This window comes from Sciurus carolinensis, chromosome 4 (genome assembly GCF_902686445.1).
Source record: "Sciurus carolinensis chromosome 4, mSciCar1.2, whole genome shotgun sequence".
Taxonomy (NCBI): Eukaryota; Metazoa; Chordata; class Mammalia; order Rodentia; family Sciuridae; genus Sciurus; species Sciurus carolinensis.
In genome coordinates, this window is record NC_062216.1 from 92,469,671 (window position 1) to 92,497,430 (window position 27,760).

At 34.8% G+C, this 27,760-nt stretch overlaps 1 protein-coding gene across 3 annotated transcripts in view; it reads right to left on the reverse strand.

The window, feature by feature from the left end:
• The window catches only part of Itpr2 (inositol 1,4,5-trisphosphate receptor type 2), a 462,398-nt gene that overhangs the window by 70,420 nt on the left and 364,218 nt on the right, over positions 1 to 27,760 (reverse strand). For all 3 annotated transcript variants that reach the window (XM_047550877.1, XM_047550878.1, XM_047550879.1), the window contains 5 exons: positions 22,601 to 22,793; positions 19,112 to 19,237; positions 11,620 to 11,795; positions 3,888 to 4,052; positions 551 to 746 (listed from right to left, as the gene is read on the reverse strand). In XM_047550877.1, coding sequence (XP_047406833.1) covers positions 551 to 746; positions 3,888 to 4,052; positions 11,620 to 11,795; positions 19,112 to 19,237; positions 22,601 to 22,793 — 856 coding nt within the window. The remainder of the gene's footprint in view (positions 1 to 550; positions 747 to 3,887; positions 4,053 to 11,619; positions 11,796 to 19,111; positions 19,238 to 22,600; positions 22,794 to 27,760) is intronic.

Sequence of the window (27,760 nt, forward strand, 5' to 3'; positions counted from 1 at the left end):
CTTGTTTGCTCACTTCAGGAAACTGAGAGTGTATGATGGTCAAACAAAAACCAAGTTTAACCATCTTTCTATCTGTTTTTCCAGTATTTCCAGCATAACTTCCAGACTGAATTCCTTACTATCTGATGATTTCCAAAGCAAAACATTTATCATTTTCAATTAAGTATAAATATTGTGCTGCAATCAAACATATGGAATAATGGGTTATAAATGGAACAGAGAAAAAGAGGCGGGAAAGAATTCCAAACCTATTATTCCCCACTGAAGTTGCTGACTGTCTTCTAGAATATGGTCAGCATTACTGAAACTTTTTTACTGAGATGGAGGTTAGATGATGTTTCCTGTGTGGGTATTTCCCTATACATATTGACAGCTAATATGTAGTCTGAAGGTATTGCACGTTTATCACCCTTAGAAGTAAACAAGAACATGTTTTTGAAGGAATGAAAGGAAAATTTCCTCCATTAGAGTTTATCTGAAGTCCCATCAACAAGCTACATACAATCATATCTGCCATCAGAGAAAGCTCATTCAGTGGAAGCAACAATACCTGCAACTGGAGTTCTGTTTTTCAGCCTATCCACTTCCATAGTGAAGTCATCTTTCAGGAAAAGGAACCCAATAATGGAAAACAGGTAGACGAGGATGAGAGCCAGGACTGCAGTTAGAATAATGGAGCGGCCGTTCCGTGTGACACTTTTTATGACATTGAGCAGAGTCTCTTCTCTGTATACCAAATCAAAAAGCTACAGAAATGAAGAAAGTAAAAACAAGGAAAAAGTGCAATGCAGCAAAAGGCAAATTAATACAGATAATTACAAATACAAATGTAAGCCATTCTTGTTTATCTATGAAAAATAAACAAAGCTATCTTAAAAATAGAGCAAAACACTTATTTTTTTCCTCTGGATGGATTGTATTAATAAACTATTTTCCAATAGATAACTCTAATACTGTATATAATGTGCAGCTGTTGATTTCATAACCAATATAATATCACTGTACTATATGACATTATAGAAACAGTATACTCTGCTTTTAATTTAACTAATTGTAGAAGAACCACCTAACTGAAGAATTATTGAAAAATTCATTAAATGCATTATTTACTCAAGGGATTAGAGGTGAAATTAGAACAATTTTACAAGTCTGATGCAATAGAACAGGTATAGAATTCAAAGCTTTGAGAAATGCAAACACCTTTCTTCACTAAATAAAAACAAAATCTGTTAGTTTAGTGAATACTTTTGGAAGCAGAAGTATAAATGAAGTTATAATACCCAATTTTGCCAAAGGGACATTATTCATTTTGTCTTTATATTAGAAAACCTATGCTCTAGGCAAGAATATAGATATTTGTTATCTGTATCCAACTCCAAGAATGATTTTATTTATTGCTATGTTATAAGCTGAAATTATGCATTAGTAAGTACATTTTATTATAAAAATCTGGCTAAAAACCATAAAATAACATTCACTTTAAAAAAATAGCAGTTTGGAAATTAATAGTACTATTAACATTGGAATAAGTGGGATTGGTATTCTGTTATCTGTGGGCTGAAATGATCAATTTTGTGTCATATATGCTTTTCAGAAACACCAAGGCCTTGTTTTCTGTTTTTCCAAGCACTGAGGGTAATAGTTACTTCCCAATTTAATTGTAGTCTTACAAATAACTGTTCAATAGATCTTGACTTGTTTGCTCACTTCAGGAAACTGATATTTTATGATGGTCAAATAAAAACCAAGTTTAACCATCTTTCTATCTGTTTATCTTCTGGAAGGTGGAACTAACTTCAGAAATAAAGTCAATATTCTTCAGTAAAGACAAATTAATGCAAATTCAACTTTCAGATTGTCACTGCTCTGGTTTATTCAATTTACTTAAGCATTAAGTTGCCATCCAGGAGATTTTCTTTTATGTTAACAGTGGTTTGAAGGAAAGATCTTGTGATATGCAGTAGGTTAGCTCTAGAGAGTTTATAGTTTTCAGAAGGCTGTGGACACTTCCTAACAATCCTGAGCCCCACTCTAAGCCCACAGCATTAGAATCTGCCAGTCCTAAAAGTCTTGACATTGGATAGGTTGATGATTCTTTATTTCTGAAAGGAAAACTGAGAATGTAGTTTTAATTAGTTCAGATAAAGGACTGACATTTGAGGACCCAAAAGAGAGTTCTTACTCATATTCTTTAAAGTACACAAAGGAATCTTAAAATCTGCTGTATTTTAAATAATAATATTTTGGGTATTATATATATCAAATTTCCTTCTAGTACTCTAAACATCAAAATAGATGATATTATATTCATAACTACCCCAATAAGAACAAACTAGCCTCAGTATTATAAACTTTGAAAGATAAAATATTAAAAGAAAATAAAACTAGAAATGGGTTAAGTAACATAAAATAAAACTAAATTATTGCTAATAACTCATAATAATTTGAATAAGCTTTTATTTTGCTAAATATCTTTCCCTGGAAAACAGATTTATATGTGTCATTTCACATATTTTTCATATTATTTAATATATCTTGATACTAATAGTCTCATATACTGTTCCCATCCATTTTGTAAATGAGAATATTGAAGTCCAAGACATTATAGATTCATCAAGTTATATACATTAAAAATATACAAATTTTCATGTCAATAATACCTGAATTAAGTAGCTTTAAAATGATAGATTATTGCCTGTCAGAGGCAGGTAAAAGTGCTGGGTATAACAGGACTTTACACATCCCAGGCAGGAAAAAAGTGGAATTTTCTGGTGAATTGGCAGAAAGAGAGAGTTCATTTGGACTGCTGGAATGGAAAAAAAATCTATTGCTGAATGATCTGACTTAACAGCCTAGAAGATAAGTTTGTATCAAAATACAATATGTCTGTATCAACATATAAAATCCACTCATAACTATAGTTCTTCCAAGGATAAAAGGATAATGGAAAGATGGCCTCATTTCAACCTTCCTACATGGGTATGCCAGGTAAGGAAAGCAGAAGGTGTTGTATTCTTCCTTGGTGACCCAAGCAAACTGAGCCAACACAACGTTTTTGGTTATTCAACTTGTTTTCAGGAATCATTTTACTACACAGTGCTCTGACCACTGTGTATTCACTATGAACCAGAGACAGAAATTGTCCGTATAGCACCATGATGCTAACAAACATGATAATGTTCTAAGTTTCAAAACATGATCATACATTTATATTGACTCCTGTCCTGGTTTATTGCTATAAAACACTATAAACTTGTAGAAAGGAAAATAGCATAAACGTTTTAGAAAAAAGTCTGAAAAATATCTACTTAAAGAATCATATATATATATATATATATATCATATGTATATATATGTATATATATATATAAAATTCTTTAAGTATTTATCTATATATGAGCTTAACAATCTCATATTAAGCCTGAAACTATAAGACTGTATCTAAAACAACTCATTGTTTTTTTCTTAGGTTGGCTTTTGTTTCCCCTCATAAAGATGAAGATGACATTTGATATTATAAAATACAATAATTTCAGCACCCAAGAAAATAGATCCCTTCTTTTCCCTATACTGTTAGAGAATATTTAAATGTAAAGAGAAATATGTTTTGGCTGCTTGTCTTATGAAGCCTGAGTTAAGAGGTGGGGTGGTTGGTTGCTTCTTAGAGAGGAAAGAGAAAACTATACCTCCTATGTGGTTTCCAAGAAAAAAAAAAGACTAAAAATTATAATTCACACTCTTCCTAGGAAATTCTAAAAATAACATAATTTGTCCTAAATGCCAGGCCCTGCTCTTAAAAAAAAAAAAAAAAAATCAAAGGACAAGGCATAAGCAGCAGCAGCATTGTGGTTTTTTCAGCAGTGACTATCCATATAAAGATTACTCACCAGGAAGCTATAGAAGAACTCATGAACAAAGAGGCCCAGCATGCAGACCAGGACGTATGCCACGTGATAGAGAAAGGCCACATCCAGGATGACTGCTCGGTATCCTGGGGTGAATGTGCCACGGTTTCCCACAAAACTCACCAGAAATACTATTTTGTTACAAAGCTAAAGGGAGGAAAAGATGAGATTTTACTGTCTTATTTATCCTGAACTCACATACATAGTAGGATACTGACAAAAATTATTATCCATATACTCTGTGGTTTTCTTTCATAATTTCTCAATATAAATCTGCAAAGAAACATAATATGTGCAAAACTTGTATCTTTTTCAGTTTCAGTAAGAGAGAAGAATGATGAAGAGAACTAGCTATGCATTCGAAACAGACTTGAATTTAAATTCTGGCTCTTTCAATTATGCAACCTAGTCCATGTAACTGTAGGCCTCAAAGGTTTTTTTTCTGAAAAATTGGAATAAAAAGTTTCTCTCATAGATCTCTTCTGAGGACTAAATGAAATTATGCTTATAGACTCAATTAGTACAATGACTCTTTACTACTTTTATTATATTTTCATATTAAAAGTATTACATAAAATATTTCATTTTACCAAAATATAACAAAAACTTTTAAGAAAATACATAAAGAGATTTGTCTTTTTCATCTTGCATTTTTATATCGAATATTATTTTAAACAAGTAAGTCATTAAAGATTTTTTTCATTTATCTTATTTTATATAAATGAAAAATATAAATGTACTGTGCCTAGGTTAAAATAAAAATAATGCACATATTTATTTTCTAAGCCATATATGTAGTAATTATTCAAAAGTGTTTTGGAAAGTTTACTATTTCTCTGATCATATAGTACATTTATATTCAGGCTTTAATCAATATTACCTTCTGTGGCATAACTTTGGAATATAGAAATTTACATTGACATTCTTTAACAATAACAATGATTTTTGCAGTGATTTAGAAACATTAGTTATCATAAACTTAGTGCCATTATTTGGTTCTAGAATCACAGCATTATTTAAAAAAGGTAATTTTGCCTCATAGTCATCACAGAAGAAATTACAGATTTCAAGAGTTCTTAGATTACCCTTCCTCACTGTTCCCTGAGTTCTTCACATTATCTAATGGATCCACATTTATCTTTAAGCATCCAAACGTAACTTTGGGGAAACAGCTTGCTCTTTGCAATACTGTTGATTTTTTTCTATATAGATATATAAGTAAAATTACCTTGATGACTTTAAACAACATAAAAAGGAACATAACACTAAGTCAGAAGTGAAATTTAAGAGGGTGGAACAAACTTTTCCTTCAACTTTCTGGAGCCCATATCAACACAGATGAAATGAGAAATGGGTTATTAGTGAATGTTTGAAAGACCAGTCAACTCAACAGCATAGTACCTAAAAAGGTCAAAACTTTCCTAAATTTCCCCTGTTCAATGAACTATCCTTGCAATAATTGATCACTTGCTTTATCATCTTAACAATTTTAATAATGCCAAAGAGAAAAAAGTCTTACTTATTTCATTTTTCAGTGTTTCCTCAATAGTTCCCACTATTATTAAGTATAGCTACAGTATACTAGAAGTCTTCATATTTATTGTTCAAGAACAAGTTTGATATCATAAGATAAGAACAGGAATTTCACATAAGGTGCTGATCCACATGACATATTTGACAAAAAACAGCCATGAACATGGAGAGAAAGAGAATGTCTGGCAAAGTGTATTCAGCAGTTTACTTTCTAAATTGTTTTGAGTGGCTCTTGTCTAAATTTACACTATTTTTTAAAATTTATTTTTACAGACTGCATTTCGATTCATTGTACACAAATGGGGTACAACTTTTCATTTCTATGGTTGTACAAATCTACACTATCTTGATTCATTCATTATAATTCATCAGTATAATATAGAAATAAGTTGTATAATAAATAGAATTAAAAGAATCATGACTTTTCAGAAGGATGAATGATGTGATTAAGAAAGTTGTTTCCTGATCTCTAATTCTCTAAATTGCATCATAAAAAGTTATATAGGAAAACAATTTATAAGTCCTGTACACAGAGGAAAAATAATACATTGACTTTAAATTCTCAAAAAAGAGCAATACATTTTGGTTCTCAAACAATGAAATAGCAAAAACATGTATCTGCCTAAAAGGGACTCTGCAATTTTCACATGAAAAATAAAGATTTGCTTTATTTGTTTTCAGAATTTTTTGTTTATGAACCTCCATGTAGAGCGTGACAGATATGTTCCTGTTCTCTGGACTAAGTCTAGGAGTGGGGTGGAGTTGACACTAGCAGCGGCATCCACCTATTTCTCTAGAGATCAGACACAGGGAGATCAATGCCTCATGCTTTAAAGAGTTCATACTAAGGAGAAGTGAATGCAAGAATAAATTGTTTGATAAGGAAAGAAGTCAAACTCTAGTTTCTCATGTATGATGCAATTTGTAAATTGTTTTAATAGAGCACTTTCCATAAAAGCTGGGAATATTTACGTAGGAAAACAATTTACAAGTCATGTACACTGAGAAAAAATGATACATTGAATTTGAATTCTCAGAAAAGAGCAATATATTTTGGTTCTCAAATAATGAAAAAGCAAAAACACGCTCCCAGGTCATGACTTGGTTGCTGTCATCTAACCAGTCCTTCACCTGTCACTACCATGATGCAGGCAATCATTTCTATAGCAAAGGTCCACAAGGACAACAACGAATGGAAGGTGTGGTGAGGTGGCTAACAGGCCAAGCATGTCTGAGCTGGAGTGGAAAGCCCTGGAATCAGACACATGTAACCAATACACACCACGGTAACTGTCCCAGTTTGTATCCCTTCTCCATTTATTTTTCGAAGCTGTCCGTGCTATATTTTTGCTAGGGATGGGGTCAGTTATGTGATGGTGGGGAAAAAAGAGTGGGTATGGAGACAAAACTTCAATGTAAGCTTTGTGGACAATGTATTAACAGTGATACACCATCCAAATGACTTACCAACAGGTCTTGCAAAAACGAAAGTGAAATTAACAGTCACGTTCATTAATGTATACTGAAGCAACGTAAAAAATATACAATAAAGTAATATCTCCACATACACTTTATAGTCTATGGACATGTCTTTGGGACTTCTATCAGTGCAGTGTGGTGGAAAAGTACTGGCTGAGAAGTTGGCCATCTGGGGTCCAGTTGTGGTTCTGGCACTAACTGCCTGCTTTAGTACATCCTTCTGTCTCTACAGGACTTTATTTCCTCATGTCTGCAATTATGTGCCTAGAATTACGGTGCCTCATAGTCCTAGAATTCTATGTGAGGTTCTTTAAATTTTACTATTTTATCTGATCACAGACATTTATGTCTTCATCTTTGTATTATTCTTGTGGTCTAACTTCATACTCTTGCCCTGATCAAGAATTCTATCCCCATCTTAACATTGCTCCTGTGGGAAAATAGGACCTAATTTTCAAGAATAAATTGTAGAATGAAAAAAAAAAAAAAACAAAACTTGCCGATTTATTTATTGAAAAGGTAAAATTGAATTTATCATCTTCAACTATATTACCATATTTTCACCAACCACCTAAATCAACCTTTTTATTGAAAATGAGATGATTTGATTTTTAAAAAAATCTCCATTTCAGTGATATTATATCATTGGCAGGCTAAGATTCTAAGATCAATATGTAAAACAAAATTTGTATGCAGTAGGAATTGCCCTGGAAATCTTTTAATCTGCCCACGAAACAGTATAATAAACCTGGATGATGTAAATAGTAGCATGTCTCACTAAGTACAACAGTACTGAAGTAGTTTTGTGTTCTCCAAGTGAATACCAGAAGTTGTTACAAGCATTCATTGACCATATTCTATGAAAAGGTGTGTGTGTGTGTGTGTGTGTGTGTGTGTGTGTGTGTGTGAGAGAGAGAGAGAGAGAGAAAGAGAGAGAGAAAGACAGAGAGAGAGAGAGAGAGAGAGAGAGAGAGAGAGAGAGAGAGAGAATTTAAGAGTTATGACCTGGAATGTATAATTGAATTTGTACATATTAAGTCAGCATGTGATGGGATTCAACCTTATAGATCAATAGTAACATGAGACCTCCAGAAAACTACCTACAGGTAAGTATCTGAGGGCATGGCACTATAAGTTTGAACATCATGATTTATTTGAAGTCTGCTAAACTCTATTTGCTTCTCCTCTCTGCAAAATGGCAAGACCAAGTCCTAGGATTACAAAACATTTCCACATGACAAATAACTGTGAGAAAGACAAATGATGTACAAATATCATTAAAACAATTACACATTTTCAGGCACTATTAGAAAAAAGGAAAAAATCCATTGTGACTAAAAAGTGGTCAGAAGATGTTAAAAGATCTGATATTTACTATATTCATATGATTTAAAAATCTCAATATCTAAACAAAAGATAATGGAGTGGTTAAACAGGTTATTTAACATTCATAAGACTACAAAAATTAGATTTATAAACAATTTTATTAGAATGAAAAAATATTAAGTGATCCTAAATTTATAAAATGGTCACTTATTTTTTTTTTTCAGAAAAACATATTAATCTCTACTATCATTAACTAAAAATGCAGTGTAGTGGATGGGAAAGAAGGAAACTATAGTGGGTTATATGGTGTGCTTTTTAATTGAGGAAAAAACATTTGAATTTTTGAAACATCTCAAATATTGAGATAACACCTGTGACAAGATAAGCTAGTTGAAATCTAGACAAAACTTCAATTTTCAGAAATGAATAAAGAAGAAAAAAATTGAAGTATTATAATAAACAGGAGCCAGTAATCCTAAGTGCTCAGCACACAAGTTGAGGTTTTTTCTTCCCACTTGGTTCCTTTTCCAAAAGAGACTTTCAGCATTTGCTTAACATTATAAAAGGCAGAGTCCAGGAAAAAGGAACTCTAAGTATCAAAACAGCAACACTCTCCAATCATGATAGCACATACTGCTTCACATGTTAGGATCCTTAGTAAATGGTAGCCATTATTACTATTGTATCAGTATCCTAATTATTCTTCTTTTCTAAATCTTCCATACTCATCTCAATTGCTCTCAAAGCAATTGCTGTCTTATAGACTGGGCATTAAATCTTCCTTCCACGGATGAGAAGAATGAAATTCAGAGGCTTGCTGAGTAGTCTGAAGTTTAGAATTCTAATTCTCATTAAGGCTAACCTTTCAGGTAGATGTCTTTGGTTTTTCCTGCTTCCGATATCTCTAATTTTAGCACTTATAATTTCACCTGTTATGCACTGAAAATATGTAAGCATAAATTAAGAAAATATACATAGTAAATGGTAAGATACATAGTATGACCAATTCATGTTTTTATTTATTTACTTTCTGCTTCCTAAATAAACCACAGATAATTTTACAGTGAGTAGGTTAGGTTAAAAGTTAAAGTAGAAGATTATTCACTAAAAATTTTCTTATATAATATTAAAATTACAGATAAAACTTCTGTTGATATCTACGATATTGAGATTAAAATTATTCCATGGAGTTTGTCCCAAATTGACATAGATTCATTGGTCAAAATGCCCTGGACTGGTGGACGTGATAATGCATCATTTGGCTGTGCAAACATGCTTTATGCTGTTACAGCTATCAGAGTAGCAACAGATTTTCATATAGTTAGTAAGGTAGATACATTTACATGTTTTTTATTTTTCATAAAGATATTAAAGTATAAGACTTGCCTTTCATATGAATACTCAATTGTTATATTAGACTTATTCCCACCAAAACCCAAGGACAACTGTTGTTTTTATCCTATCCCAGGAGGGGGATAAGAGAAATACTTCAATTGTTTTGTGTTTATCCCAACAGACATTAGAATGCTATTCCTCATTTCTTAATATATTCTTGGTCCAAAGATAAAGAAAATGCAAAACAGTGAGTCTGACACATCCACCTCTGGATGGTGAGCACTGTGTCCTCTCTTCTTGTTATTTTTAGCGTCTATTAAATTATATAACAGGGGCACACAGTGAAAGTTTGTTATTTTTGGCCCCAACTCTATCTAACTATTATTTCACTTATCAAATGTGGATTTTTCTCACTTGGGTTAGTATCCTATTGAGGGCTAGTTACTAGTTTAAGAAAAATATTTACTTCTTCAAATAATATGGTTTCATATTCAACCTGTTTTTTTAAAGAAAAAATAAGCCAAATACATAGGTTTAAAAAATTTAGATAAATTTATGAATATTCTCAAATTAGATGGTTTGGTAATAATATAAAATTAGCTTATTTCCAAAGCATTGAAAGTACAAGTTCAGTTCATGTAAATATTTTCAGTGTTCAATTACCAAGTATTAAAGGTAAAGAAAAAAGGAGGTGGGAGGGAGCAAGAACAGTAGGATTATACACATGAATGTGACAATTTCTGCCCTCCAGAAATTTACAGAATGTGTATTTGGTACATTACAATATTCTGTGCTTAGAGACTTCTTTATATTTATAGTACACTTCCCTATATTAACAGTAGTTGAAAATTGGCAATTTGGTTGCTTGAATTATCTAGTTAACTGGGAACTGTCAAATATATCATATTCAATTTTTAAAGAAATGTAATAAAATAGATATCAGAAACACAGAAATACAGAATTGGTCATATTAACTCAGTTTCATCATTCTCAAAAATTTGATTGGCTATTTCATTTGTTGATTTTCAATAAGTATTTGAACACATTGTATGTGTAAGACACTGTGCAAGAATACAAAGATTACCATTCTTTTACTTGTTCATTCACTAATTAGTTGACTGATTGGAGAAATATTTATTGAGTCCCTATGATGTTCCAGACATTGAATGATCAATTACTATTGAGAACTATATAATGTAGTGGGAGAGATAAATTCTAGCTGCAGATACCAGAACAGAGAACGTTTGTTAAAAATCCAGTAAAATATAAAGTGCTTTAGGAATTCAGCAGCTACACTAACAACATTTATGTGCCTGTCCATTTGTTATTTCATCAACTGGGTGATTTACCTTTTCTTAAGGTAATGTCCATTTATGGCTTCACCTTACATAAATCTGGCACAGATTTCTAGGGTAATATTTTTTCTATAAATGCCTTACTTGCATTTTGAAACAGTACTCTAGCTTGCATATTCTAAACATACCTAACTAAAGTTTCAAAATATGCTCCCTTCTTCTAATATTTCAAAACTTGACAAAAAGAATATTAATCTCATCTATGCCTTCTATAAGTTTGTAGGATTTGTTCACATAAAAGGAGCCCAATTTCATATTTTCTCAGACAGTAACCCTTTTTCTTAGGTCATTTGATAAAAAGGTACTCACTCCTTAAGTTCTACTGAATATAATTTAATCTTTCTTGGATGATTTAGAAATCATTTTAGGATGTTTTACAGTTGCTCAGAGTCATTTCTGTCAATAGCTGTGGGTATAGGATACGGATGGCATTAAAATTGGATTAGATTAAATTGATGGCAGAACTGGGTCATGCCCCAAATGCTACCTCCTTAAATGCATTGATTTTTTTGTTGCTTTTTTATTTCTCTAAATTAAATAATGTACAAATTATACTCTGGCTAATTTAGGTTCACAATAAGTTAGAATTCATTTTGTCTGTATGAATAAAAGCATAGAGCCACAGTTTTATGTGTAATACACTTTAATTAGTTCTGTACCAATATGGAGCTAAGTAAAGTACTTACATTAGCTGCGCCAAGAAGTATTAACGTAGGGCCAAGACCTATAGTATATATTGACCTGAGCATTACTGACACCAGAAAGGGCCGAATACCCACAGGCTTGGAGAAGAAAAACAGCATAGACGTGCAGATCGCAACTGCTATCCACAAAAGGACTGAGAACAATGGAGAGAGAGTCCCTGTAAAATATGGAAGAAGTTTATTGTCAACAAGAACAAAACTAGAAAATGCTGAAATATTTGCTCCTCTACTTTAGCAAGTCAAGCCATAATGCACTGAAGTTCAAAACAAATCTATTCAAAACTCTTTACATTCCAAGGAAACATCTTTGAACACATTACTTACTGCATTTGCAGAAAGTTTGTGATTAATTTCAGGCTACTTACTTACTAGTTAACACTCCTATTAAGTCTGAAAATTGTCCTCCCCTCCCTCCTCTGGCAGTAATTTGCTAAGTGCTTTCAATAGAAAAATCTCACTTGGGAATCCCAATTCAAAATTTATGATTGATGACCACTAGGGGTATAGCAAAATCATGAGAAATCAGGCAACTTTTTCATTGAACCCAAACTTTGTCTTGCTTTATTATTACTCAGTAATAGTTCCCTCTAAAAAATCTAGTATGTAGAATAATTTTTTATAAAATAAAGACAAGTTTGAACTGTTACAACATACACACAGGTATCTATATATGAAAGTATGTGGATGAGGGTGAGACTCTGAAGGCCAAAACAAGTTTTAAAGAAAATGTGGAGTTATTTAATCATCAGAAAATAAAAGTTCCAAATGTTTTAAAAATGAACTCCATTACAAACAATTTCTCAGAAAACAGCCCACAAAGGAGGTTTAAAAATATCTTTCTTTTAAAAAGAAGTACAATTCAATGACATTTGCACTGACATGCAGAATCAAGGAATCCTCTGAAGGTCGTGTGTACTGCATCTGCAGAAGTAAATCAAGGGGCAGCATTCTTGGGCTGACTGGATCAGCTCCGGAACATCAAACTCCTGTCTATAGGATGACATTGCCACAGGGGAAACAAGGAAGTGGAGATTTTCCACAAATTCCTTTGGTAAGTATTCCATAATGACTCTTATTCTTTTGGCCACACCTATTTCTATTATTTATAAATTTATTTCTGCATGCAAAATACCTTGAGCGCTTTGGTGTGTAGAGCTTTTGTACTATCACTGAAACCCTGGGGTTATCTGGACTTCTTTAATAAATTCTGTATAGACTTCAGTTCATAGTGAGTGCTAATAAATTTCAAAAATAGAATGATTCTGTCAGATGTTGTGTTAGTCCACTTTTCATCACTGTGACCAAAATACCTGACATAAACAACTTAAAGGAGGAAAGATTTATTTGGGCTCATGGTTTCAGAGCTTTCCATCCGAGGTTAACCAGGTCCATTGCTTTGGGCCTGCGGTGAGGCGGAACATGATGGCGGAAGGGCGTAGCAGAGCAAAGCTGCTCACCTCATGGCAGAGAGGAGGCAGAGTGAGAGAGGAGGAAGCTGGGGACAATACATGCCCAGCAGCCCACTTCAACTATGTCCTGCCTCCCCCAGATGCCATCAAGTTATCAATTCACTGTTGAGGTCAGAGCCCTCACCCTCCACACGCTTCCCAAAAGCCCCTTCTCTGAAAGTTGTTGCTTCAAAACATGAAACTTGGGTGGGGGCATTCTAGATACAAACCATAACAAATGTTTACAAGCAAAAGAAAAAAAAAATTGTGAAAAGCATTAGGCATTAACTTCTGAACTGTTGTGTTCTTCTCAGGTTGTCTCTTGCTATGGTTTGTATACAGTATGAGTGTGTCCCCTAGAGGTTCACAGGCTGGCAGCCTGGTCCCCAGGATGATGGGGTTGAGGTGGTAGAATTTTTAAGAAGCAGGGCCTACTGCAAAGTAATTAGGTCATGGGGGTTCTGCCCTTGGAAGGAAATGATGTAATGATCACAGGACCAACATAGTTCTCTCCGAAGCAGGTTGCTATAAAGTGAGGCTACCCTGCCTGCCTGGACCCTTCTGCACACAGCCATTTCCACTTCCACATTTCTGTCACATTGTGAGTTGTAATGTGTCATGTTGTGATAAGGGCCCTCACCAAGGGTTGAAGAGATAGGACCACCCAATCATGGACTCCCAGCCTCCAAATTTGAGCTGAATAAACCTTTTTTTCTTATGAAGTACCCAGCATCAGGTATTTTATTATATCAATTCAAAATGGACTAATACAAATTTTAAAGCAAACAATGATGAAAAAAGATTGGGAGGAGAGGCTTGATCTCCCCCATCATCAAATTTATGATCTGGTAAGATTAATTCAGGGATGGGGAAAGAAAAGGGAGTAACTTCCCTGAAAGTTACCTTCAACAATATCTGTTTCCAGTGCTAACAAAATGGACGTCCTACTTGTGTTTATTTTGATGTTGGCTTATAATTCTTTTGAATTTACCAAAAGAACGCTCAACCATCAACTGCCTTGATTTCACAGATCTCAATGAGAAAAAAAAAAATGCCTTCAGGGTCTTCTTATCCTTTTTAGGACTTGGGCCTCCTCTAGAATGCAAACTGTGAGGGAGAGGGCCATCTCTGGGCCTGCCTTGCAGCAATAAATAAAAGTTTATTAAGTAAACAAACAAAAATATACTGTGAGTAGGCAGTTAAGTCTATTTACAAACTCTCCAAGTTATAGAGCTTCACTTTAAAGTATATTAAAACTGCCAACATCTTCAAGGCACTTTTAACAACTTTCTGTCAGTCATTTGACTCTTCAGTGTATTTCACAAATAATGTCTTGGTGTGACATTCTAGAAGTCCCAGATTTGGCACAGATAGCCACAATAGGCATTGTCACTAATACCTGATAAGGTAACCACATCTTTATTCCTCCCCAGATAGTATCAAACTTGCTGAGATTTCCCCCTGATTATACAAGAAATTAAAAACCATGTGCTTAAAATTGGTTGCTTTGTAGAAGGAATTCCAAGAGTGTCTGGCACAGCACCTTGTACATAGTTTAATGATAAATACATCTTTGTGGAATTAATAAATAAGCCGAAAAGTTATTTTAAATGACTATTAGTTGACAATGATATCTGTAATTATCTTCTGTAAGAATAATCCTATTTTCTATCTGAAGATTTAACACTAAAACAAAAAGAAAGAAAGAAAAGAAATTAAAATGTAAAATGTATCTGACAAACTCTAGAGCAGATAGTGTAGATTTTCAAAGCCAATCCTGACCCATTAAGGGGGAATGTTATCTCTCCTTAGTATGTTATATTTCTACCAATTTTCTATAATGAAGATATATTTATAATGGAAAATATTTTTAGAAATCCCCCTACACATTTTTAAATCTTAGAAAGTAGGAAGTTCAGTCTTTATAAAAGAAATTTTAGGCAGTAAAATTGGAAACTTTCACATAATGGAACTCTACTACCTACCTCATGCTAATTGGTTTACAGTTTCCTATATACAGCAAGCTGCTTCTTACCTCTCAGTCTCTCTCCATCCCTCTGCCTCCCATATAGGTTCATAAGACTCTCCTGTTTCCTCCACCTAATGCAGCTAAAGAAGACATCCATCCATAAATCCATGGATGCTCTTTAGGCCCTTTTCAATTCTTGCTCCATTAATCAGACCAGGAACTTCTTGAGGACAAGGACAGAATTTCTAGGACCTAGCATGATGCCTGAAATTTAGTGGTACCCCATCGATGCTTATTAAGTTGAATGCACTGAAATACCTTGAAGAATTTATTTTCTTTAACAAAAAGCACTTATAGGGAAAAAGAATTACCTCCAAAATTGAAATACACCACACACACACTCATTTATTTAAAAATCACATCCCATCTTGGTATGAGAAATTCCAATGGCAAAATTCTCTCCACTGACTATTCTGTTTTTGCCAAATGCAGCCCAGGGCAGAGACATTTGGCAAGGCAATCTTCAATTTTTGAGCAGATATCCAGGAGATTCCCCAGCTTCGACAGCTGCTGGGCCAGTCTGGCGATGAGAGGATGCTCTCTATTTGTAGTAGAGGACAGAGGGTACTTTTCAAGTTGTCCTCTGAGCATCATCTCCCCCATGACAGCTCCCTTTAATTTCTGTACACCAGCACCTTGGTCAAAGGGGAACACTATTCTCTCAGTTAATACTGTATCCCCATTGCAAACCAGACTGGAGGACCATGAAATCCCCAGTAGCTCTGGTGTTATCAGGCTGAAAAATACAGCTGGAGAACACATAAATAGCCCATTCCTTCTGCCAGCCCCTCCGCTCTCACTGTCACAGCAGACTCTGTGACTCCAAAGCAGCATGCATTAGGGTTTAGGGTTGGAAAGGGTGGCACATGTTAATCCAGGGTCTTTTTTTGGCTCAAGATTTATCAGGTGATTTCATGATCAGCATCTACACACAAAATTATGAGGATCTCAGGGTAGAGTAGATTCTTGATTACTTTTTTTTTCATTTTAAACTTCACTTGCAAACTCTTTCAACCTTATGTAATAGTTGCAAGAGTGATGCAAAAAAAATCCCATATACCCTTTACCTAGTTCCCTAAATGTCAACACCTTATACAAGAAATTTAAAACCATGTGCTTAAAATTGTTTACTTTGTAGAAAGAATTCTCTTGTCACAAGAGTTGCCTTCCTCTGTGCCAAGAGCTCATCACTAAAGAAGACCAAATGCAGAGCTGAACAGGCTGTTTCCACTTAAAGTTACTGCTTTTCCTTTTGTATTTGGTAAGTATATTGTGAGGAGACACTTTGAGACTCTGTCAACATCCTGATTTCATCATATTTTTCATCCTATAGTTATCCCTTAATTTTAGCACCGGTTGTTGATTCTTACTGCTGTGATGTTTATCAAATGGTGACATTCTATTTCTATCATTCCATTTACATTTTATTAACCGGAATACTATTATAAAGAAGAATTCTCTTTTCTCACCACAAATAAGGATTCCTGGATACTTATTTTATTCTATGAGTTATAATGTATTACTGTCAATAATTTTTTTCTCAAAGTTTTCTCAGATTTGGCTACTGGGAGGCCTTTTATGTTGGATCCTGTGTTCTTATATGCCTCGTCATTTTTTTGAGCACATCTTAGAAGAATTTTAATGGTCACATAATCCATCTTTTAATGACTTCAAAGTGCTCCAGGAGAGTAGTGGTTCACCCTGTTCAAAAAATTCAGCATCAAAGAGCTTTCATCACCAGCACAGAATTCTTTAGACAGTTCTGGTGGCCAAGTGTACTTATCAGTCTTGACTTTCCTTCTTTGGCCTTTCTAGAGATGCATAGTGTGCAGTTGATGTTTAGAGACTATGCTAATCCTGACCTAAATTTCAACCTTGCTCATGGAGCAATAACTAAATCACTCATCTGGAACTGTAATCTGATGACCAGACACATCTTGGGGTTCTATATTGCCCCCTTCCTCTAAATGCCAGACCCACACCTAGATACTTTGAGATTGAGCCTTGCCTTGGTTGCTACTGTTAGCTCCTATTCAAGAATTCTTTCCAAGGGAAAGTTTGCATCTGCAGTTGATGATGAGGCACCATGTTTTCCAGTCCTGTGTTTGTTAGTCCTATTTCTTTTGAGGCAGAACTACTCCAAACCCACCTATACATGTGGTTTTAGGTCTTTGTTCAAAGATTAGTCACATCAGAAAAACCTTGAGAGCTTATTTAAAACTAGAATTATTAGGTAAATCTGAAACAGGTGTACCATCCATAGAACAAAGTACTCACTTTACAGGTTTGTTAGGAAGATTCAATGAAATTATGTATTTGGTCTGACCCAATCTAAATGGTAAATGATATCAGTCACTATTATTATTACTATTACTGTTATAACTATCATCAGTCAGGTTAGTATTAAAAATACATCAGGTGTTCTTCTTTCTTCTGAATGAGTAAGGAACAGTGGTCCAGGGGAATGGCATTTCCCATAGCCATTTCACATATATAGGTGGTAGCAAAGGCTGTACACCTTGCCTCTGCTGGGTCATGTCAGGGACACCACAGAATGGAACTCAGGGAAAATGAGGTCATGCATGAAGGGGGCACCTGTTATCCTCATGCTTTCAATACAATCATCCATGCAGAAAGGTACTAGATTAGAAACAAAAGGTCTAGACTTCTACTCTGAGATGGGCCATGTTTAGCCTCTCTAGGCATCCACCTCTTCATCTGTCAAATAAAGGTTTAACATGGATGAATTCAACAGTTGCCTCCAACTCTAAGACTTTATGCTTCTATTAACTGGGACTCTGCCATCTAGTCTCAGCAGTCTGTGTGAAGATGATAGTGATGTGTCATTTCACGCTGGACTTCTCTCATCAGAAGAGTTACGTTCCTGTGTGTCCAAGAGTTCATCACTAAAGAGGACCAAACCCAGGGCTGAAAAGGCCATTTCCACTTCCTAGTGCAGTATGGATGGCCAAATAGTTGCTTCATTTTTCACTGAAATTTAATTCACACATTCACCCTATTGCCAAACATTCTATCATTGGCACTGCCTTCTTAAAAAAGTCAACTTTTTTTTTTCATGACCCCACAAATTTTAGCTAAAGGTTAAGACTTTAATATCTATGTTACCTATAATGGACTTGGACTTGTGAAATAGAAAATTATTCTTGTATTCCCATTTCTTTTTTTGCCTCACCTCCCATTCATCTGAAATGAGCTTAAATATCTGTTGCTCCCATCATGACATCTTTCCACCAGGCTTCCCTTGGTTGCGTGTAGACCTTATAACAACCACAACCCAACTTTATCAAATGCTTACCAGGCACTATTCTAAATACTTTACCTACAGCAACTCATTAAATTCTCACAATAATCCTGTGAACAGATGACATACAAAAGAACTTCAGAGTTATCCTTTGCTGATTTCTCATGTCCCCCACCTCTTTCCATGCCCATTCCAAAGGTATTTACTAGCTTCCTCCCTTGTAATATATTTTCCCATTACTTTGTCAAACTCAAACAAAATTTATTTCCCAAAACCCTTAAGCATATTTCTCTTATTTCCCATTTCACTTAAAATGGTATTTCTCTCACCTTTGTCCTTGTAAAACCGCATGCATTATTAGTTTAATAATACTAATTTCATAGTCAATATCCTTTATTCTCTATAATTATATTCTGTATTATCCTGTGCATTTTAAAGACAAAGATTATAAATATTTAACTTTCTATACATTATTAATAATATAGTATTATAGAATCAAAACCAAAAAATTATAGGTTGCATATATGTATGGGATTTTTTTTTGTAAAATTACATTCCCATTGACCATAGTTTACTGAACACTCTACTTACCATCATCTTTTCAATAAAACATAAAATTTATTTAACAATAATTAAATTTTCTTTATTTCAGAGCTCTTTATGGTTCAGGAATTTATTTAGCATATTAATTTTAGAATCTTAAAACATTTATTATTTGAAGAGACAAGCACTTGCCTTCATCTCCATCATCCCCAAAAGGGTAGAAGAGAGCAACTGCTAGATTGATGAACACAGCCAGGTTGAAGGAAATGCTCCCCCAGAGAGAGATGTGCCTCGAGAACCAGAACAGGGCAGGGTTGTCTGGAAGCAGAGTGCCATGGGACAGAACAGAAAACAAATTTGGATTTTAACAGGCAAACCTGATCGAAATAATAATGTACTAAATGCATTTTTTGTAAACTACTATAAAAACATATTCAAATATACACTGACTATGACTTAATTTATTAAAAATAATGAGTACCACAAGGGAGTTTTCTATTTCATTCCTGGTTTTATCCTTCAGCCAGTTTACAGCTAACCTGCTGTAGAAGAATAAGTAATTTTGCAATTACTAAAGGTGGTCAGAAAAGGTGGTTCTGGCTAGGTGCAGGGCTACTTGGGAAACTGAGGCAGAAGGATGGCAAGTTCAAGTTCAGCATGGGAAACTTAGTGGGAGGTCTTGTCTCTAAATAAAAAGTAAAAGGGCTAGTAGAATAGCTCAGTAGAGTGTCCCTGTGTTCAACTACTCTCAAAAAAAAAAAAAAAAAAAAAAAAAAGTAGAAAAGGGATTCTGTACTCTATCCCCAGAGTAGATTAGGGGGAAGGCAGCTTAGCAGCTGCCTGAGGACCCTTTTAATGGAATGGTATAATCACTGTACAATTTGGTAAAATTGATAAACTGGTCCCACTCCCATTCCTTAAAATTTAAAACAAAAACAAAAAAACCCTAGCACAGGTATATCTATAATGGATATTCCTTAGTGGTAGCTATTAAGATTGGAAACAATACCACAGCACAGTACTATTTACTATTTACCTGGAACAACTGATTTATATTATTTACATTTTAAACCACAATGCTTAACAGCTTGTTGGGTTTGAAATAGCAGAAAAAAATGAACTCTGCGATAAGAAATATCCATAAGTGGAAGAGAGAATTGCTGAACATTTTTAGAAAAGGGACTCCATGTCTGTCATTGGAAATGAATCAGTTAATGTATCTACTGAACGGCATCTACCTTAAATGAAAGTCACTTCTTTCTTTTTTTTTATTGATTCTTTTTAGTTATATATGACAGTAGAATCTATTTTGATATATTTATACAAACATGGAATATATCTTATTCTAATTAGGATCCCAGGCTTGTGGTTATACATGATGTACAGATTCACTGCGGTGCATTCATATATGAACATAGGAAAGTTATGTCAGATCCATTCCACTGTCTTTACTCTTCCTATCTCCCCTCACTTCCCTTTATTCCCCTTTGTCTTATCCATTAAACTTCTATTCTTTCTCTCCCCCAACCTTGTGGGTTAGCATCCACATATCAGAGAAAACATTTGAACTTTGGTTTTTAGAGATTGACTACCTTTAATAAGGATGATAGTCTCCATATCAATACACTTACTGGCAAATGTCAAAAAGTCATTCTTTTCTATGGCTGAGTAATATTGCATTGTGTATATATACCACAATTTCTTTATACATTCATCTGTTGATAGGTATCTAGGTTGGTTCCATAACTCAGGTATTGTGAATTATGCTGCTGTAAACACTGATATGGCTGTGTCATTGCTGTATACTGATTTCAACTCTTTTGGATGTATACCAGGAATGGAATAACTGGGTCAAATGGTAGTTCCATTCTTAGTTTTTTGAGGAATCTCCATAATGCTTTCCAGAGTAGCTGCACTAATTTGTAGTTCCATTTATTGATTGGGTTATTTGTTTTTGTTTGTTTGTTTGTTTGTTTTTGGTATTAAGCATTTTGAGTTCTTTGTATATCCTGGAAATTAATGCCTTATTTGAGGTGCAGATTGCAAAGATTTTCTCCCATTATATAGGTTCTTTCCTTACACTCCGATTATTTCTTTTGCTGTGAAGAAGTTTTTTAGTTTGATACTATCCCATTTATTCTTTCTAACTCTTTTGAATAACTGAACAGATGTTTCATGCATGCAAGTTTGAATAGGAGCACAATTTATTAGCTTGTCCTGGGCACCAGCTTGAGGTCTTTGTTCTCTAACTTTAAATATCTTAAAACCAGCATTAAAATACTGAAGTCAATTGTGGGGGAGGCCTATTGATTTTCAAATAGAAGTCATAAACTTTTCAGATGTACCCTGTAAACCTCAATCTAGAGTCTGCTGTTTACTTACAAACTATTCTTACCTTCAGTACATGTTGGTTTTCTTCCCTTGGGATGCAATATTCTATGTTATAAAAAGCTATCATTAGCCATGCATTTTATTGACTAATATTCTGCTTTTTAAAAATGAGGGCTCCTAGTTCAGAAATTATGGAAATGGTTATTTCCAAATTTTAAACTGAAATGCAATTTGAAAATTATTTTTGGATTTTTAAAAAAATATATATAACAAGATAATTATGTAAATCAAAAGCACAAATTCCAGGGCACTATTCAATATTCTCTTTTGTCAGGAGAAAATGCATATTTTCAAATGTTTCAAATAAAACTATTGTCTTTACATATATTTTGGACACTCAAAATTTTCACTTTATTCCATAAGGTTCTATGTGGTAAAATGTTAAGGGAGAATAATTTCTTTCTTAACTTTTTTCAAACATACTACTAGAAGAATCTAAAAATGTTGCCACAATCTTCCATCCAAAGATGTGGTTCTCAGGCTAAACTCAAGTTCATAAATCATACTCACTAAGGTGAAAACTAAAATGTGCAAAGAGGCCTGGAGAATATATGCCTGCTTGTCTGGGAAACTTCTAAAGACAAAAAAAAGACCTGATCAAGAGCTTCCCTCTACCAATTTTGGTTAAAAACTCATGATATCTTTTATTTGTGAAAACAAATTAAAATTTATTTAAAGGTTTAAAAAATTTAAATATTAAAACTTGGTGTTTCCAAACAGATTGGAGGTCTGAGATATAAGTAGTGAGATTGGCATTATGATGATTTATAACTGTAAAATTATAATGTTTGCTCCCTTTGAAAGCAGGTGTCATGAAATGTCTAGCTTATTTGATTTGGAAAGGGAACGATAGGTTCAAAAAAAGAATGACTCTCAGAAAAACACTGGACACTCCACTCAATCCCAGGACAACAGAGAAGAGCATGAGGAGCACTGGTTGCTGGCCTCTTCCCCACCCTGTTCACTGACTGTCAGAGGCCAGTGGGGTCTATTCATGGACCTCAAACCAGCTGCTGCCCAACACTGAAACTTATAGCTGCAACCTTGCATTTCATAACATGTATTTAAACAATAGGATCACCAAAAATAAATAAATAAAGGACTATCACTGACAGGCAATGCATAATTAGGGTTTTGTACATTCGTGAAGCTGCAGGCACCTGGTCTCCACTAACAGACTGGGCTTAAAGAAATTTAAAAACCATTTAAATGAACTGGCATCATGTGTCCCCAGAGTACCAACTGATCGACTGCTATGCACAAAACTAGCCCTCTGTTTATTGTACTTACTCCTGATTTTCCTTTGCCACTTCATCTCATTGTAGAGATCTTCTGTTTGCTGGAAGAAGTCATTCACTTTGCTTCCTTGCTCATCCCTCTCCGTTGTATTGAATACACGGCACTTGGATTCACGAGTGAGGAACTCACATATATTGGGGACAGGAAAAACGATTTGCTCCATGGTCCTGTCATGCCGAACAATCTGAAAACATTAATTTGCATTCGTTTTTAGCCTTTAACACACCCAAGTCTTAGACTATTTTTTTGTTTTCAGCATGAGTTTGTTTACTAATGATATTTTAGGAATTCAGTTAAGAAAAAAAAGTTTGAAATACTTAAAATAGTCCTTTACTGTACCTTTTTTTGCATTGTATCTTTAAATAAAAGCAATTAATTGACATAACACCATACTGTGTTGTAAATAAGGAAAATTTGATCTTTCTTTCTGAGTTAGCATTAAATTTTTGCCATCTGTTTTTATTTTCATGAAGTACACCAGAGAACTAAGATGGTCTTCATTAGCAGGTGACTGGATATAGCCTCAAACCCAGCCCTTAGCATATTTGTGTCTTGTTCCTGGCCTGTTCTTCCTGAAGAGGGCTGTTGGTGACAAGTGGCATTCAAGTGCACCTGAGTTCTACAGAGAAAAGTGTTCACATCATAAAAATGCTCTCCTATGCATGGCAAAAACCTATTTTTGTAGGTACAATACTGTTTTTAAACATATGCCCATATATGTATAGTCATTATTTTGAACACCTTATTTGGTATTTGTGACCATTTAACTTTAGACCAAAATAGAGACTGAATATTTTCACATAGATTCACTATGTAACAAAGAGTTCATGGAGCCTAAATTTCAAGGTTCATTTCAAGTCCTTAGGAATTAACACGGATTGGTCTGAATACAGAAGAGTGATTTTACTTCCCTTTGCCATTCACTAGTTTGGTATGGGCATATGATCTACTTGTGGAAAATGAGGCATAGGAAGAAATCTCTAGGTATGTGGGGATGCTGGAGGGGTGCTTCTGGGAAAGATTTTACTTCCTAATAAAGGCAGAGAGTCACAAGGGATGAAATAATAATAGCCCCCAAACCAAATACACAAAACAAAAACTTTTTTTTTTTTTTTTATTGCCTATATCTTCTTTCTTTTGTTTAGAATAGGTTAGGATTGGTACAAAGGTGTGGTGCTTGAAACTCTGCAGCCTTGAAGGGAAGCATAAGAAGGAATATAGCAGAAGCATGAGAAGCCTACATGCTTGAATCAACTGTAGGAGTGCTTACACCTCCAGACCACCCATCAGATAATAACACATCTTTATTGTTTAAATGATTGTCAGTTGGTATTCTGTTAAACTTGCAACTGAAGATATCCTAAACAATATGTTGTATAGTCAAACTACATGACAGAATACTGTCATAAAGCAAACAAGATGAAATTTAGTGGTGGTAAAAAAAAAAAAAAAAAAAAAACTTGCTGCACATAGGCTAAAAATCAATTACGTAAAATAATTGGACATATTTGATATGGTAAGCAACCATATGAAAGATTTTTTAAAAGGTTTACTTGATCAAACAGTGTCAAATATTTAAAAAATCTCAGGGTGCATTAAAGAAATCAAATTTTGATTATTAGAAGGCAAGTTACTCAGCCCCTTTATGAAATGTCAAGTTTCATTCTGGTTGTCACATTTTACAAAGGGCATTGACAAACTGGAGGGATTACTGAAAGAAATGGGAATAACTTAACTGCAAAGAGCCAAATATGGTTAATTTTTTTCCACAAATTATTCAACAAATGTTTATTCAGTCTTTAGGTGAGGAGCTTTGGGGAATTCAAAGTGGAAAACAATGTGAACACCAATCTATAAGAACTTGGAAGTTTAGCAATCACAATGGTTCTTCAAATGTTACCGCCAAGCTACCAAGTTGAGAGTGGAGGAAATGTTGTCAACCAAGGGTAAACATTAAAATGGGCTAGCGTAAACCCTTTGTTTTAAAAAAAACTATTCTGATACTAAAGCAATTTCCTTCAGAAGAAGTGAGATCTCTAGTACACAAAGAATTTAAAGCAGAAGCAAGATCACTATAGGGCAATTCCTTCCTAGATGGACAATAAGACATGAGACACTTCCTACTGTCTAGGGTCATGAAGTCTATAATTTGCAGACAAATTATTATCCTCAATAATATCAATTATTGTACTTATGCTCTGCACACAATGCTTAATTTTATAAATACAAAGATAATTGAGACCAGTCCCTGTCTCAAATTGGGGACAAGTGACATATGTATAAAGCCAACAATATTCCAGTGTGATCTGCTTTGAACTAACAGAAAGACTAAACTACTATGGAAACTGCTATGGAAGCATGGGGGAATTAGTAAGTACCTGGAGGAAGGAGGGGAAGCCCCTCTGAATAGGTCATTTAAGCTGGTTTTTGCATGAGCATGAGAACGAGTCAATGTGAAGAATTTATATCATCAACCCAGACCCCTCCTTTGAAACCTGGACTTCTATGTTGAATTTCATGAATGTTTCAAACTCACCTCAAATTACCTAAGAATGAACAAATAATATTTCTACCTTTTAATAGCAAAAATTCATTCTCTCCTAGGATTTCCATACATGACACCAACTTTTGTCCATTTATTCACACAACAGCCCAGACACCATTTTATTAACTTTACATATGTGCTGTAGTTTGAAACCCAAAGGTTCATGTGCTAAAAACTATTGGAGATAGGAGAAAACTTTAGAAGTTTGGGGTTAGTGGGAGTCTCTCAGGTCATTGGAATCATGACTTTGAGGAAACGTAGGATATTGATCTAGTCCTCTTCTCCTTTTGCTTTGTGGATGATGACTGGTTTTGCTCTACAAGCGCTCTTACTATGATGTACCGCCTGGCTACAGGCCCAAAAACAATGGGTCCACCATACATGAACTGGAGCCTATAAAATCATGAGCCAAAATAAACCTTTTCTTTTTATTAATTATCTCAGGTACTTTGTTAAAATGACACCAAAGTTATCTATGTGTGTGCAAATAGAGCAATAAATTCACTCCAGGGTCTGCATTCCTCTCAATGACCTGCATAGAGTAAATGATTTTACAGATCCAGGGCAAATGTATATATATTTGTATATACATACATTCTCCAAACCAACCATCTTCAATACTACTATCTTTTGCCTTTTCTATCATCCTATCATCTTGTCTGATTCACCTGTCTTCTCTAATGCCTTCTCTTTCCAAACCTTTCTCCAAACAGCAACCAGAGTGATCTTTTGATATGAGTCATCCCCTCCCTATGCTCTCTCACACCCTCTTTATTTGCTTCTTCTATCTGAAGTCCTCTGCCTGATCATTAGTAAAGAGAAACTTGTATCCAATCTTTAGTCTGTTAGTTAGATGTTAGGCCAGATGTTAGGGGCAGTTTTGGTTTGTCGATAACTCTCAGAAAAACGCTCCGCAGATACAGGTCCCACACGAGGAACTTTTTATTCTATGCGGACAAAACGTGCCCGCTAGGGGAAAGGGGAAAGGGAAAGAAGAAAATGGCGCAGGGATTCTTCTCAGATATTGGAATTTCGCCGGTTGGGAGGAACCAATCGCGGAGGAGAATTATTACCGACTGACTGATGGACCAATGACATATTAGAACGTAATGTGGGAGGCAGGAAGGTTACGGTAATGTAAGCTGGAAATTCCTGTAACGGGAGAGGCGGGCATAAAGGCAGATTGATAAGTGGGTTGGGAGGCTGGGTTCCTATAACAGGAGAGGCGGGCGTAACGCAGATTGACAGGTGGTTTGGGAGGCTGGGTTCCTCTAACGGGAGAGAAAGGTGGCTTTATACCTAACATAGTCTATTCTGAATGGCAGCCTTCCTTACGAAATCTATCCTGAAAATTTTCAGGCACAATTAATTGCTGTTTCCTCTGCATTTCCTTGAACATTGTTTATACACTTACCACATGGAATTATCTTCTATATACGTGAATTAGTAGAGTGGGTGCTCAGGAAATATTAACTGCATGAATTTATAGCTCTCTCCTCACTGCTGGTAAGCGATAAAACCACCTGAACAGCAGCACTCATCTCTCATAGCTATTAACAAATCCCTCTCTCCTCTGCCCACTCTGCCTGCGAGTCCTTCTGATCTCCTAGCTTTGTACTTTGGTTTCTGGGACCATCCTCAGGACTTTCATGGCTTGATGATCTGTTTGTATCAATTTCTCAAGCCTCCTGAGTTTGCCAACCTCCCAGTTCCTAAGCACCAGATGCAGTGAGCAATGTTTTGGCTCCAGGTCCAGTTTCTGGGCTGCTCTAGGTCAAGTCTGATACCAAAGCTGTGGTACTGTTAATGCTTACAAATGCGAGCAAGGAATTCATTTTGCCACACATAGTAATAATGCTTATTATTCCAAAGGTTTGGCAATAGTAAACGACAAGGTATAGCAACTATATATCCTGAGAACAGTGATGCCCATCACGCAGTCTGCTGAAGACTAAAAAATATCTGCCAAAATGAATGAATGTATAAATGTAAATTAGAACTGACAAGCATCAACTACTCTGCTCACTTCTGCCTGATTAGTTCTGCCAACTAGTGTCAAAATGATAGCATAGCTAGTAAATGACAGCCAGATGGGTCTCCCAACATATAATGATAAGCACATTTTGACCCACACCTCCTGAACTGCCACCGGCCATTAAATAAAATTAAATAATGTCTAATATGGAGGGAGGGGTGGCAAGAGGTCAATTGCTGCATACTGAAAATGGAAACTGTTAAGCCATGCAAGTTTACAGTCATTTGAAAACATTATTAGTACCTTCCATGTTTGCTACACTTCTGAATACTTTCCTAAGACACACAGAGATCTCTTTTGCATTAAGCCTTCCACAATTTTAAAAAGGAACATTTTCTAGAATCAAACTTCTATGGTAATTATCCTGTCTCTAAAACATCAGTGCTCTGCAATGATTGTTTCTATAACCAAAAACAGCAATAGACTTACTGTATCAATTTTAAAGAAAATTTACATATAGTTCTGGAAAAAGGGAAAAAGGAAAAATAACATCAAAAGATATGCATTTCAATTTCTTATAGATCATCTTTTAGTATATCCTTTTCAATTTAAATCACTCAATGATGCTTCA